Source organism: Biomphalaria glabrata, chromosome 2 (assembly GCF_947242115.1).
Source record: "Biomphalaria glabrata chromosome 2, xgBioGlab47.1, whole genome shotgun sequence".
Classification (NCBI taxonomy): Eukaryota; Metazoa; Mollusca; class Gastropoda; family Planorbidae; genus Biomphalaria; species Biomphalaria glabrata.
Window position 1 is genome coordinate 31840129 of NC_074712.1, and position 15942 is coordinate 31856070.

The 15942-nt window shown below is 39.4% G+C and overlaps 1 protein-coding gene and 1 long non-coding RNA gene across 3 annotated transcripts in view; both read left to right on the forward strand.

Annotated features, from left to right (window-relative positions):
- LOC129924566 (uncharacterized) overlaps positions 1–15942 on the forward strand; it is a 44617-nt gene that overhangs the window by 21896 nt on the left and 6779 nt on the right. For both annotated transcript variants that reach the window (XM_056020072.1, XM_056020073.1), the window contains one exon: positions 15296–15421. In XM_056020072.1, the coding sequence (XP_055876047.1) occupies positions 15296–15421 (126 nt within the window). The remainder of the gene's footprint in view (positions 1–15295; positions 15422–15942) is intronic.
- LOC129924567 (uncharacterized) lies at positions 618–6605 on the forward strand. The gene is made up of 2 exons (XR_008776551.1): positions 618–5189; positions 5938–6605. It is a non-coding gene; the product is annotated as an uncharacterized LOC129924567 (long non-coding RNA).

Below are 15942 nucleotides of genomic sequence, written 5' to 3' on the forward strand. Positions count from 1 at the left end.
CTACTGCCTACTTCTACTGCCTACTTCTACTGCCTACTTCTACTGCATACTTCTACTGCATACTTCTAATGCCTACTTCTACTACTTACTTCTACTGCCTACTTCTACTACTTACTTCTACTGCCTACTTCTACTGCCTACTTCTACTACTTACTTCTACTGCCTACTTCTACTACTTACTTCTACTGCCTACTTCTACTACTTACTTCTACTGCCTACTTCTACTGCCTACTTCTACTGCCTACTTCTACTACTTACTTCTACTGCCTACTTCTACTGCCTACTTCTACTGCCTACTTCTACTACTTACTTCTACTGCCTACTTCTACTACTTACTTCTACTGCCTACTTCTACTACTTACTTCTACTGCCTACTTCTACTGCCTACTTCTACTGCCTACTTCTACTACTTACTTCTACTGCCTACTTCTACTGCCTACTTCTACTGCCGACGTCTACTGCTGACTTCTACTGCCTACTTCTACTACTTACTTCTACTGCCTACTTCTACTGCCTACTTCTACTACTTACTTCTACTGCTGACTTCTACTGCCGACGTCTACTGCTGACTTCTACTGCCTACTTCTACTACTTACTTCTACTGCCTACTTCTACTGCCTACTTCTACTACTTACTTCTACTGCCTACTTCTACTGCCTACTTCTACTGCCGACGTCTACTGCTGACTTCTACTGCCTACTTCTACTACTTACTTCTACTGCCTACTTCTACTGCCTACTTCTACTGCCTATTTCTACTGCCGACGTCTACTGCTGACTTCTACTGCCAACTTCTACTGCCTACTTCTACTGCCTATCTCTACTGCCTACCTCTACTGCCGACCTCTACTGCCGACTTCTACTGCTACCTTACTCTGAACACCTGTTCTCTTCAAGCGACAACTAAGGTGCCCCTGCTAGACACCATAATAACAGTCTAAATCTATCTAGAGTTGGAATGAGCAAATCACACACATTTCTAATTAGCACTGACTCCATCTTCTTAAATCTTCAATGAAGGCCACTATCCCGTTGATTGTTAGAAAGGCTTTTATCCAACAACCAGGACTGGACATGGGGCTCTCCACCCCTGTCCTGTCTGAGGGCTCCCATCAGTGACGGCCATAATGACTGGGCTAGAAATCGGACCGTACCACGAACACGGCGCACCGCCCCCCGATCCTGTGTCCATTCGCTGTAAGTGGCCGAGTGCAGCGATTACCATGGGGAGATTGCCTCAAGGGGCTGGTTCGCTGCTGAAGCGACGAGGTAGCTGGAATCCTCCGATCTTCTTGTATCAATCTACCACACCATTCTGTCCCCCTTTCCACACACACACGCTTTTTCTCGGCCTTTTTTTTTTCTCAATCACTTTTAAAAAAAAACAACATATTATTGTGTTGTAAAGTAAAGTTCTCCTTTCAGACCTTGCGATCTATAGGGCAGATGATACTAAGTCATCTGTTTCTTAATTTGGCCAACGGTTAACGAGCAGGGTGTCATGTGGTCAGCACAACGACCTACAGCCTTTACTTTTTCTCAACTAATGTCCGGTACCCTTTAGAGCTGGGTGGAAGCAGACGCCCTAAAGATTCCAAAATGAAAAATCCCACTTATGGGGATGCCACACGCAGCATATATTTCTATGTGATGTTCGTGGAAAATGGGGGGGGGCGCCGATAATTTACCTTACCTGCTACGTTATTATTACATCTTGACTCATCATTCACCGATAATTCATTGGATGACCTTAACTCTCACAATTACATAACCGGCGACGCTTTCGCAACCTTGTCTTAGTTGCCCTTCAACCGTGACAATGATATCGTTACTTTCAATCGCTGTATCACATGGAATAAAGTGGGAATCCCGTCAAGTATTAAAGATAGATCTAGGTCACAATGATACATGTCTACCTAACAATAAAAGTACAAATTAAATGACATCCAGGCTGACACAACCGCTGTCTATATTAAGCAATAGTGATATCTGATGCACATACGTGACAGGTCAGGTCGCTGATAAGGCTTACACACTCATGGGAGGGGGAGAGATGGGGGGGACTGTCATATGGCATGTTTTTTTGTGTTTTTTTTTTGTATAGCAATGACCTATATACGTGGTGCACATGTATTACAGATAAACAATTCAGCGTTATTTATAATTAGATTTTCGTTAAGTGGTAAAGTGAGCGGCTTCCTAATCTTGTTAAGCATGAGATTTCCAATGCTGGATGTAATAGTTTTTCCTTAGTTGTGGACTGCATTTGGTCGTAGTTCTGGCCAACTTCTGGCCCCATGACACCCTTGTTAGACACAGAAACAGCTGGTCTTTACAACAGTGGCCCTATTCACTGCCTAACTCGACTGACTTTCTGTTTTATTATTTTTTAAAAGTTAGAATCAATTTCGAATCGTTTTATTTAATACTTATCACGCTACGCTATGCTGTAGTACTATAGCCAATAAGGATAATCTTCTTTTACTTAAAACTTTTTATAATGAAACAGTTTCAATAATTTATATAGATATTATTTTTAATATTTGCATTTTTATATGTATATACTGTTGGAACACCTGATTTCTGCAGGTGTCGGCGGGCCGCATAAAACACTTCGGCGGGACGCATGTGGCCCGCTGGCCGTAATTTGCCCACCCCTGCTATAGTATGTTATATCAACGATAATTATTGGACTATACGTGGACCCCCCCCCCCCTCTTTCTGCCCAGCAGCCCCCACCAACAATCTTTTCGGGAGTCGTTGACCTGTATCAGAGACTTATGACACAATGTTATTTTATACTTATGACACAATGTCATTTTATGGGCTGGAGAGTTTTAGTCGTGAAAGAAAAATAGAATTAAAAAAAAAGTTGATAAGGTATTTTCCCAATTCCACTCTCGCCCCACCACCCCATGTGATCTGTATATGTTGCATTGCCCTACACCCAGTCAATACTTCAAGTCAAAGATCCAGCACACAGTAGGGCCTAATCGATCATTCGGTATAAATACTGCGTACAGGTTTTTCTTGTTTTGTATGCGGACCATTTATTTTACCGACAACTCTTCCGACATCATCTCGAAACGCGTCCATTCTGGCGTCGTTAGCAACGGTGTGTTGACACGTTCGACTTGTTGAGTGCTGCCATTGTTGTCATATGAGTGTTGTGGCTGCTGCCTCGTCGTTATTTAAACAGCGCGTGGCTGGAAGGGTGCCTCCCCCTCCCATCCTCGATACAATGGCTATGTCACTTGACCACTCGGGTGCTTGGCTACATTGAAACTGTTTATATCGATATACTGATTACTGTTGAAATGAAACAAAAACTATTGATAAGTTCGCACGGCTTAATAAATATACTAACATGACTAAATATACTTACAGGACTAAATATACTTACATGACTAAATAAACTTACAGGACTAAATATACTTACATGACTAAATATACTTACAGGACTAAATATACTCACATTACCTCATCTCATCTATCCCTTGACTTTCGTCGACGGGGTGCTGTGACAGTTCGCGTCAGCTCAGCAGCTCTATTAGCAGGCTATCAAGAGAGAGGGGCCGGTCCATTTGTTCTATTCTCCAGCCCTCAGCAGCTCTATTAGCAGGCTATCAAGAGAGAGGGGCCGGTCCATTTGTTCTATTCTCCAGCCCTCAGCAGCTCTATTAGCAGACTATCAAGAGAGAGGGGCCGGTCCATTTGTTCTATTCTCCAGCCCTCAGCAGCTCTATTAGCAGGCTATCAAGAGAGAGGGGCCGGTCCATTTGTTCTATTCTCCAGCCCTCAGCAGCTCTATTAGCAGACTATCAAGAGAGAGGGGCCGGTCCATTTGTTCTATTCTCCAGCCCTCAGCAGCTCTATTAGCAGGCTATCAAGAGAGAGGGGCCGGTCCATTTGTTCTATTCTCCAGCCCTCAGCAGCTCTATTAGCAGGCTATCAAGAGAGAGGGGCCGGTCCATTTGTTCTATTCTCCAGCCAGCTTTTCTTTGGACGACTTTCTTTGTGCTCCCTCCACTGTACGTTGAAGACTTTTGATAGCCATGTCTTACAGTATAACCAAACCAGCTCAGCTTTCACAGTATTGGGGTGTTCATCCTTTTTGACAATCACAGTGTTGATTTGTACAAGTACACATTCGTTTGTCTTCTTTTCCTTGTATCTGATACCCAGCATTTTTCTGTTCATCTACTCTCAAAGGCTTGGATTCTTCTTTCAGCCTCAGCGTTCATTGTCCAACTTTCTCAACGTATGTTTGTTTTTTGTTTGTTGTAAAATGTTTTACATGTTTCGGATGTTCCATCATAGTTGAATATAGTTTACTTCCTAGTCCAAACCTCCCGCAGGACGACGGGGGATGGGAGCGGGCAGGATTTTGAACCCTCGACCATCGATAAATCCGAACGACAGTCCAGCGACCAAACCGCACGACCAGGCAGCCAGGACATTACATAGTATGCTTAAATGAAGTACTCTTACATTACAAAGTACCAAAGTATAGTGAACACAAAAGAGGCCGTCTATGTTGGGGGCAAGGTAAATTTTGTACGTACATACACGGTACTGTCCATTGCACTCCCCTGTTTCACTACAACAGAATTGGGCAATAAGACTGTGACAAGTCAAAAACTCGCTGTCAGAGTCACTCTAATTTATCACAGCATTAATTATTATTTTTCATTATTTATTTATTTTATTTTAATTATTTCTCCATCCTACCCCTAAATTATTCACCCGCCACACCTTTTCCTCTCTACCAGGCCAGACTTAGTCCACCACCTTGGAGAAAATTAGGCCAGTCCTTTCATTTATCTTCCCTTGACCGGGGCAAAGATACGCTCAGACCTTGATCTTATCGACAGGATGTCTGACAGCCGCGGTTGACGCCACCTTGGTTGAATGCAAGCTAATCCTCCCCCCCCCCTTTTTCTCACGTCTCTCTTTGATCCAAGAGATTACCCTGGTCTACACACCGCGTGATACTCCAAGGTGCGGCTCTTGTCGGACTTCACCCACGTGTAAGCTAATTCTTAGCCTAGGACATTTCCGGTGTCCGCCCACACTTTCAGGCATATATATATAGTAAACCAACTCAAATCACCCTCTCTTTCTCATTCGAGCTGAACTATCGAGTCTGGACTATATCACTTATTCTTTCTCCTAGAGGAATACCTGGTGGTAAGCCGAACTTAATCACAAGTTCCATCTCAATTACTTTTGTGCTATTTCCATTGGATATTATCATGTGTATTTTGCTTAGCTCATTTATATTTAATTAGTGCATTGTGTATTTCTCACTGGCGTAAGTAGAAAACATAAACATGTCCTATGTATTTATTTATGTATTGCGTTAATCTATTAATGCTACGTTGCTCAATTGATAGTTGATGCAACCATGTATATACTTGTACATCTTATTTTATTTTCTTTATCTCGGCTGACAACCGTGATAATTTGACTAGCGCACTGATACTGCGTCTAGTGAAGAAATATGAACTATCCCCTCCCCCCCCCTTTTCTTTGTGTATTGAATTATCTCCCCTGTAGTCATTTCAATCTTACGAGAGTGGCGCCCACACCATTCAAGCGCGCTCCATTGTTCTCGACCCACGGTCATATGCAAACAAAGCGTCTCGGTCGATGACCACCGCCCATTCACCCCCCCCCCTTTTCTTTCTCTATCCACCTGTGTTGTTTATTTGAGATTATTATTTCCCCTTCTATGTACATTTTTATATTATTATTTCCCCTTTTATGTACTTTTCTATATTGCCACTATCTGCCATCTATTTTCCCAAATCCCATTGTCATCATCTCCCCTTTTGTGCTCAAAAGCAATTTTACCAATCTGACGAATGCACCTCAGTCGAGGGCATCGATAAGATGCATGAGAGACATGTCCTAACTTGTCTTTATTTATCCGCAGCCTCCCTCAGGTGTCTGCCTATTTATCGGATCACTTACCTGCCTATTTGCCTATCACCTATTGCCTATTTACCTGCCTATTTGTTTGATATCAAGAATCACCTACTATCTATGTGCTTAGTGCTATTCAGCACCGCACTTGCCTACTGAGATCTACTCAACTCTACCACTTGGCGCTATCGGCATTGCCCGCCTATTCGACAGCCCACCTGTCAAGCTATTAGGTGCGACGTCCCTATAGGTTCAGATCTGTGTGAGACGTCATAGCTACGCCAACCCTCTGCAACTCACTGGACATATCCTGTCAACTACGCTGCCCACGGCAGATCAGCTCTGCCCGCAGTAACATTGTGCCCACGGTATCCGGCCACCCGCCATACTGTGCCCACTACAGATACTAGAACTTGGGACTGAGACTCCACAAGAACTATATCGCCGGCGTCCCTCTATCCGCTAGAGCGCCACCTCCAGCTGCAGAACCTCAAGCCAGGACACAGCCAGCTACGACATCAACAGGACAACCAGCTAAGTCAGAGGACAAAGTGACATACTCTCTTATTAGGTGCTACAGTGATGATCAAAATACCTTACTAATTAGAGATAGATGCAAACCCTCCCCCTTTTATTCTTATATGTATATTTATGTAAATAAATATTCTTTTATTTTAACTTTTGTATCTATCTTTCATTGCTTTGTCTCGTTGCGTGTCTGCTCCCGATTCATATGCTGATAAGTGGGGGTGTGATAGCATTTAAAAATAATCATCCCCTAGACATAAAACGTGCCAAACACACGTCACCTTTCCCCACCTGTCACAAAGACATATGATTCGTATCACTACAATAGAAGATAACAGGACATATGATTCGTATCACTACAATAGAATTGGGCAACAGGACATATGATTCATATCACTACAATAGAATTGGACAACATGACATATGATTCGTATCACTACAATAGAAGATAACAGGACATATGATTCGTATCACGACAATAGAATTGGGCAACAGGACATATGATTCATATCACTACAATAGAATTGGACAACATGACATATGATTCGTATCACTACAATATATTGGGCAATAGGACATATGACTCGTATCACTACAATATATTGGGCAATAGGACATATGATTCGTATTACTACAATATTTTGGGCAATAGGACATATGATTCGTATCGCTACAATATATTGGGCAATAGGACATATGATTCGTATCGCTACAATATATTGGGCAATAGGACATATGATTCGTATCTTTTACAGACATCTCTAAACTATGGAGGACAACATTTTACTTATGACTGTTGTAGAGCACTTGCACATTATCTTGTTGCTTGAATATTTTAGTTAATTAACTTTCATTTCGTTATTATTGCTACCAAGAGATGATTTGCTTGATGAATGAAAACTTGGCCACTATGACTATATCGACTGAGAAGGGAGAGGGGGCTTTAGCTGAAAGTATGTACATGTATAAACGCGGTGTAGTACAAGCACTGTAGTGTGCCCCCTGTATGTACATGTATAAACGCGGTGTAGTACAAGCACTGTAGTGTGCCCCCTGTATGTACATGTATAAACGCGGTGTAGTACAAGCACTGTAGTGTGCCCCCTGTATGTACATGTATAAACGCGGTGTAGTACAAGCACTGTAGTGTGCCCCCAGTATGTACATGTATAAACGCTGTGTAGTACAAGCACTGTAGTGTGCCCCCTGTATGTACATGTATAAACGCGGTGTAGTACAAGCACTGTAGTGTGCCCCCTGTATGTACATGTATAAACGCGGTGTAGTACAAGCACTGTAGTGTGCCCCCTCTTTTTTGTTTGCCCAAAGTCACCAGTTTTATCTGCCCAACAGCCAACATTTCCCTTGCGCCATTTCTGATGTAGAAACTAGCCCAACTAATTGTTTAAAGTTTACCTCCTCGAGTACTATTTCTTGTATACAGCTGCCAGGTCAAATGTGGACAAAGTACTCCGCTGAAAACAACACACACACACACACACACAAAAACACCTATGCTATCTCTAACCCAACACTGTTAGATTAAGGCTATTTCACAACAGCTTCTATGCTATTGGTTGCCATTTCAAACGGATATAAGATCATTGAACAGAATTGCAATGTCTGTCAAGTGTGAATTTACAATCGAACAGGCGTATCAACACAGTCACGCCTTGTGTAGAAGATTAGTGGTTCTCGATCTAGTGATATAATACTCGCATGACTTCAACAACGTTGACTAGAGGAACTAGTCCTGATCATGGAAACGTCTAGGACCGGCACTAATTGTTGGAGGTTTGCTCTTGGACAAACAATGGATGGTTTATTTAAGATACTTATAGAAGAACACATTCCTCCTAAAGTTGCTTTCACTAGTCTCCTGCTAGTAAGGGTGTTAAAAGATGTATTCACCTGTAAGATCAAGTTCACTGACGTTCACTGGGCTGGGACAGAGAACTTAGGAGTAGTACATGTACTTTTAGTTTGCCTAGGCAGGGACGGGGCAAAACAAAGTCATAACAAAACAAAACAAGCATAATGTAGAAAATACTTTAAAAAAAAACAACAAAAGCTTAAATTAGAGAAACAACTGTATGTTATAGCCATATCTATCAGATTTATTTCCCTTAATCAATATCGATCTAAATTAATGAATCACAAATAATTAATTGACTATTTGGTTAATTTTTTAAATTAATAAATAATTGTGTATAGTTTCAACATAATCCAAGAAGGGGTGTGAAAGAAATGACGTGTACAATTATCTAATTGGGCAACACCCCACATATTTACCAAAATATGTGAATACTAAAGGATTAATTTCCCATGTTGGTATCAACCAAAATAAACAATTACCCGTATTGAATCGACTATTTGGTTCATTTGATAATTGATTCATAGTTTTTAAGGTACAATAATTAATTGTGTAAAGCTTCCTCTTGATGGGTGTGGCCTGGGAGAAATAACATGTTTAAAATTTGGCGCAGACAGACAGAGTGAGTTGATATAACCTTAGTCAAACAATAATCTGTGGTTACTCAAAGCCAAAGAGCGCATGCGAATGACAGGCGCTTCATCACTTAGCATTGTATCAGTCTAGAAGAATCGTCTTAGGTCACAGCGTTGTTCTATTATTTGTACTTCTCCCTGGTTCAATAAAAAAGGTTCCTCTTTCAAACCTTGCGATCTATAGGTTCAATAGTGAAATTATATACAAAAACCGAATAGGCCGTCATTAGAAGACTTATAACAACACTAGTTCTCGAACCTATCCATAAAGACAGTCAATAATACCTAGTAACAGAAGAAACTGCCACATAAAATCAATCCTTCTCCCTTCTTTCTTTCTTTTATTTTCTCCATTCTCCACACCTTCTTTTCTCCCTTTCAATCTTTATAGGGTCGGCTATTTCTTGTCTACTCCTGCAGTTTAAACTCTATAATTATCTATCCCGGTGTCTGGGTATCATTGACAACTGTTTCCAGTACATTATTATTAAAGCCAATCCCTAGTCTACGGATGTAGGTCTGCGTGTATTGATTGATCTGCTTGACGTGTATTGAACTGTGCCAATGATTGTGTCACGACGCCAGGTTACAGACCTCTTAACCACTCTAGATTTTGTCAATAATTTACCCCTGGTTTTTGGTTCAATAATTTGCCCCTGGGTTTTTTTTGGTTCAATAATTTGCCCCTGGGTTTTTTTTGGTTCAATAATTTACCCCTGGGTTTTTTTTGGTTCAATAATTTGCCCCTGGGAAATAGCGGTTCAATAACAAAAACGCCATCAGTTGTACTCGTAGCTGCTCGTGAAAACATACATGTATCATCTCTACATGCACAAACATTTGAAAGTCACGTAGAGATCTAGATCTCTGTTTTCTTTTTGTGTTCACTTAGCGTTGTCACTTGTATGATAGTGAACAAGTAATAGTTTCTTATGTTTTGCTAGTGGCCCTCGAAAGGGGAAAAGCTGCTATTAGTTTTATGACTTTTGTCTGTCCTTCCGTACTTCTTTCCGTCACTTTGTCAAGTTTAGATCTTTAAAAAAAAAAGAAAAGATCAGTGGCCTAGTGGCGTTTTGTTTTTAGAGAAAATTAATAATGTCTAAGATTCTCTTCAATCTTGAGCCTTGCTGTCTATGCTGTTTCCTACTCTGACAAACTTCAAACTCCTTCCAAGCAAGCTGAATGTGAACTCTGCAGTCTAGTGGTTATCAATTTTCGGTAATAACCTCCAGCACGCATTGAGTATATCGTTGGATTCTAACGCAATTTAAATGTACTGGATCTTGTTGAAGTAAAATAAGGATTCTTTTTTTTGACGAGCTATATATATACATACATTTTTTTAGAACTTTCTCGCCTTTGGGCATTCGCCGGAAGAACCAAACCTTTGATAGCTTCACCTTCTTTACTTTGGCTGATTCTGGATGCCTATAGATCTCTCTGAATGAACTAGCCATACACTGAACTGTTTTGAATCATTGAGTGACAAGTTGTATTGGAACATCCTCTGCAATGTCTTCAGGACAATCTCCAATGTCGTTCAGTCTAGAGTAGATTGTCCTGTTTTTTTTTTTGTTGTCTGAAAATCTGAAGGAAATAGGAACTTACTACATGCTGGGAGAAAGTTTGATGGCCTTCACAACTTGATACCCTATGCGACACGCACCATCCGCATGTGGCTAACTACGCCTCTGGTAAAGATATTGAAAGTCCGATTTCATGATATTGTAGAGCATGCCTAAGTCTTACTTTTTATCTTATAAAAGCGAACTCTTTTAAAACTAAATGTTTGTAAGCCGTTTTTTCTTTCATAAGATATTACGGGTGATGATTTGGTATATTATTAAAACATATATGCACACAGTTCTTTTATTTCTCAAAATGTGATATGCATTAATACAAAGATGATTTCCATGAACCTCTCATCAAAGCCTTTTCATTGGTCATATTATTGGACCAAGTTGGGTTCATTAACCATTGGCTAACTAAATAAACTAAATATAAACTAAATATTTTCTAAACTAGACCTTAAAATGCACACCTACTATTTAGATTTGTATTTCGTCTATAAAGAGCACATTCATTTAAGTCAGAAAAAGTGTACAACTGATCTAAAGACGTTACAACTGATCTAAAGAAGTGTACAACTGATCTAAAGACGTTACAACTGATCTAAAGAAGTTACAACTGATCTAAAGAAGTTACAACTGATCTAAAGAAGGGTAAAACTGATCTAAAGAAGTTACAACTGATCTAAAGAAGGGTAAAACTGATCGAAAATTTAGCTGGCACCAACCATTTGTTTGGATATTTTCGCATATTATTACTGAAATAACACTGCAACTTTCAAGCAATAAGTATTTAAAAACAGCAACCAAGTGACCTATACGTATTTAAAAACAGCAACCAAGTGACCTGTACGTATTTAAAAACAGCAACCAAGTGACCTATTCCTATTTAAAAACAGAACCAAGTGACCTATACGTGTTTAAAAACAGAAACCAAGTTACCTATACGTATTTAAAAACAGAACCAAGTGACCTATACGTATTTAAAAACAGAACCAAGTGACCTATACGTATTTAAAAACAGAACCAAGTGACCTATACGTATTTAAAAACAGCAACCAAGTGACCTATACGTATTTAAAAACAGCAACCAAGTGACCTATACGTATTTAAAAACAGCAACCAAGTGACCTATACGTATTTAAAAACAGAACCAAGTGACCCAATACGTATTTAAAAACAGAACCAAGTGACCTATACGTATTTAAAAACAGAACCAAGTGACCTATACGTATTTAAAAACAGAACCAAGTGACCTATACGTATTTAAAAACAGAAACCAAGTGACCTATACGTATTTAAAAACAGAACCAAGTGACCTATACGTGTTTAAAAACAGAACTAAGTGACCTATACGTATTTAAAAACAGAAACCAAGTGACCTATACGTATTTAAAAACAGAACCAAGTGACCTATACGTATTTAAAAACAGAACCAAGTGACCTATACGTATTTAAAAACAGAACCAAGTGACATATACGTGTTTAAAAACAGAAACCAAGTGACCTATACGTATTTAAAAACAGAACCAAGTGACCTATACGTATTTAAAAACAGAAACCAAGTGACCTATACGTATTTAAAAACAGAACCAAGTGACCTATACGTATTTAAAAACAGCAACCAAGTGACCTATACGTATTTAAAAACAGAACCAAGTGACCTATACGTGTTTAAAAACAGAACCAAGTGACCTATACGTATTTAAAAACAGAACCAAGTGACCTATACGTATTTAAAAACATAATCAAGTGACCTAGTTTGTCTTAACTGGGCCATAATGACATTTCATTATCTAATCTTGACCATTTTGACCTTAATTTAAATCACCTCGTTAGCCTTAGGATTGAGATGTAGCTCGACGTCAGGTATCGATATGAGATGTATCTCGACGTCAGGTATCGATATGAGATGTGTCTAACGTCAAGTATCCATTTGAGATATATATCAACAACAAGTATCGATATGAGATGTGACGTTAGTTATCGATAATTCAAATGGATACTGTTCTTTTGATGTGTAGTATAGAATGCTGCCGTTAAGTCTGTATCGATTACAATATCATTAGAAGGCAGTAGTCCTTCTCACTACGGTTTGAATGGTTTTTTTTCCTTGACATGGCCAACACTAATAAGGCAAACAATGACAGGGCGGACAATAGCACAGTGAGGTTAAAATATTAATTAATTCTGGGAGGATTTAAAACAAAACAAGGTTACAAAAGACAGTTTGTGTGGAAACACAAACTCAAAATCGGCCCCCGAAGTAAAATGGTTTACATAATTCGGATAATCCTTCAGAGTTGAAGATAGTTTACTTCCTAGTCCAAACCTCCCGCAGGACGACGGGGGATGGGAGCAGGCAGGGTTTGAACCTTCGATCGTCGATAAATCCAAACGACAGTCCAGCGCGCAAACCGCACGACCAGTGGTCCACCCAGGTAGGCTTCAATATTTTCAAAAAGAACATCCGAATAAATTATATCAAAGACAAATGAGAGATAAGAATGGAGAAAGAAGGTTAACAGATCTTGTGTAGTGCCCCAACCGTCCCGCAGATCAAAGGATACGTGAAAGTGAATGTAAAGTTAGATGTGAACCTGGCCTAACTAGTTTGTGGTCTATAGGGCAGATGATGTAAAGTTCATCTGTTTTTTGTGGCCTACGGTTAACGAGGGTGTCATGTAGCCAGCACAACGACCAACCGCCTTTGCTTTTCCCCAACTAATGTCAGGTACCCATAGAGCTGGGTAGAGTCAGAAGTTGAAAATCCCAGTCTTCACCAGGATTCGAACCCGGGACCCTCGGTTCGAACTAAATAAGTTAATTGTTTTGAAAAGGCTCAATCTCATATTCGAATCCTCAAAAAAAAAAAAAAAAAATTTCCGCTATATAGAAAAAATGTTCACGAAAATGATGTTTATAAGATTACTATTCGTCTTAAATTAGGTCTAACATATAATGCATACTAATTAGCTTTTTCTTATAAAAAACTGCTTGCATAATTGATTTTAAAAATTAGAATTTTCGATTTCAGGAAAAAAAAGTAGCCGTTGCATCAGAACTTTGAATGGTCTAAAATATTGTGAAGTCGGATTTTCAATGTCTCTTCTAGTTTACGAGATCTAAACGGGACGGACGGACAGACGGACAGACATTTCGCACAAAACTAATAGCGTCTTTTCCCCTTTCGGGGGCCGCTAAAAAAAGAAATATTAATGATTTTAAGAACATATACTTCGGAAATGATGAAATCGAGATAAAATATGCCAAAAGAAAAAAAAAGTAATTAGACTAAATAACAGTCTCATTAATGCATTCACTATTTGTGTCATACCAGTACGTCCAGTTTCACGCCTAGTACGTTGCTAAGGACAACTAACATATTTTAAAGGGATACAACTCTTCAACATTATAAATGAACAAAAGCTCTGGTTATCCTCGTGTTAAATATTGGTGGCAGTTTGGGTACTATTTTCTTTACCTCTATCTCTCGCAATCATAAAAGAAAACATTGTAGAAACTGATCGATGTGCGTAGCGTGGACAACAAAGAACTAAGTTAAACTTGACCAATGAGTTGATCTATTGGTTCAACTAATACACTTCCAGTAGAACAGAGTGTCAATCTTTCTAGAAATTGACGAATTGAATTAAGAAATAGTTACATCTATGTTATTGTATATATTATATATACAAAACGTACTTGATCTCACAATGCACCTTGTACCCCTAACGGAGACATAAGTTCCTGATATCCTTAAGTTACCACGCAAGCTTTCAAAGCTGTTGATTGTAAGCAACAAGCAACTCTTGTACCAGATACAGACAGCAGATTTTTTTTTCATCTAGATTTTTAAATTGTTTAATTAAAAAGCTGCGTGGCCCGAAGTCTAGATCTAGATCTATTAGTTTTCTTTGAATAGACTCGGTGTCAGCTATCTGCAGAGTACTTCACGGGGCTGGCTTGTATTCTCTGCATCGTGAATGATCTTTTTCTTTATCGTGCTAACGAAAGGGCAGTGATTTTTTTTTAAATTATTTATTTACTAACTTTTGGATTGTCTGCCAATTGATATATTTTCCCTTTTCCTGAATCTACTTTGACTCATAATCAAATATTTCGATGGTATTGTATAGTAGCTACGAAGTCACAATAAAGCTGCAAGCTTAATCTATCTTCTACACACACACGTCTCCCTCTCTCTCTCTCTCTCTCTCTCTCTCTCTTCTTTCTTTATCCTGTAGTTTTCTTCTGTAAGAAATTAGAACAAACCTTCAGTGAAAGAGTCTCAGAAAAGTGAGAAAGTGACATAATGCACTAGTGAGGGCCCTGCACCTTGAGTTCACACGGCCTGCTCTGTTAGTTTGATTCACATATCCTTTAGTCTAATAGACCATGTTGTGACTCGCTGATAAGTTTTACCGCGAGAAAAAAAAACTTTCGTTTTTTAGTGTTGACTTTCCACTATCATTTAGTGTAGGCCTACTGTTGGAAATTTTCTGAAATTTCTGACGATCATTAGTTATATACATATGTGAATACAAATGCTCCTTCTTCCCTAGTACTATTATAGCATGGAATGGGTTGCCTGAGCCAGCCAGGAAAACCAATGATTTGGCAGAATTTAGGTCATTGGCTAACATGCATGACTAGATGCATGACGCGTAGGACATATGCCTAATCATCTTCTCTTTTGAAGTAACGTCTGTATTAAATAAAATATATTGACAATTTCCTATTTCCCCTCCCCCTCCCTTGCAGATGGCCAGTCTTCAGTCCCAGAGAGCCCAATGTTGCTGTTGTGCCGTGGGTGTGTTTACTTCCATGTTTGGTATCTTCATGTTGTCAGCAGGCATCTGTATTGTACTCAACGTGACATTTATGGAGGTAAGTAACAGGGACACACATGTGCTGTGCTGGTTGGTCAGCTCGAGAAGTGGTCACTGAAGAAGTAGAAGAAGCTTCAACGAATGTCACTTTAACAGGGATTAGAGTAGGATTTAAGACAGTGCAAGACTTTGGGGCCGCCCAGGGCCACACTTTTAAATGGGAGACTCCATATTTAAAAAATAAATCATTTTCAGCAAAGTTTGCATACTCAACGTGAGAGAACAAGGGAACGTATATAGCATCAACAAAATACTCGTTTTCTCTCTTTAGATTTATAGAAAGTATTAAGTGCATTTATATTGAAGCTTGAAGAGGGTAGCGGCCTCACAAATATTTTGCCCAGCGCCTTCGTGCACTGGCCCCTCCCTGTGTAGGTTCCAAGCCATGATGATCTGTTCAGTATATTGTTTATAGTTATCTATACTTTTGAAACTAATGAAGGCCACTGTAAGGGTAAGTCACTATTCGCAAAAAAAATTATTAAAAAAAAAATTAATATAATGAAATAATGATTTATA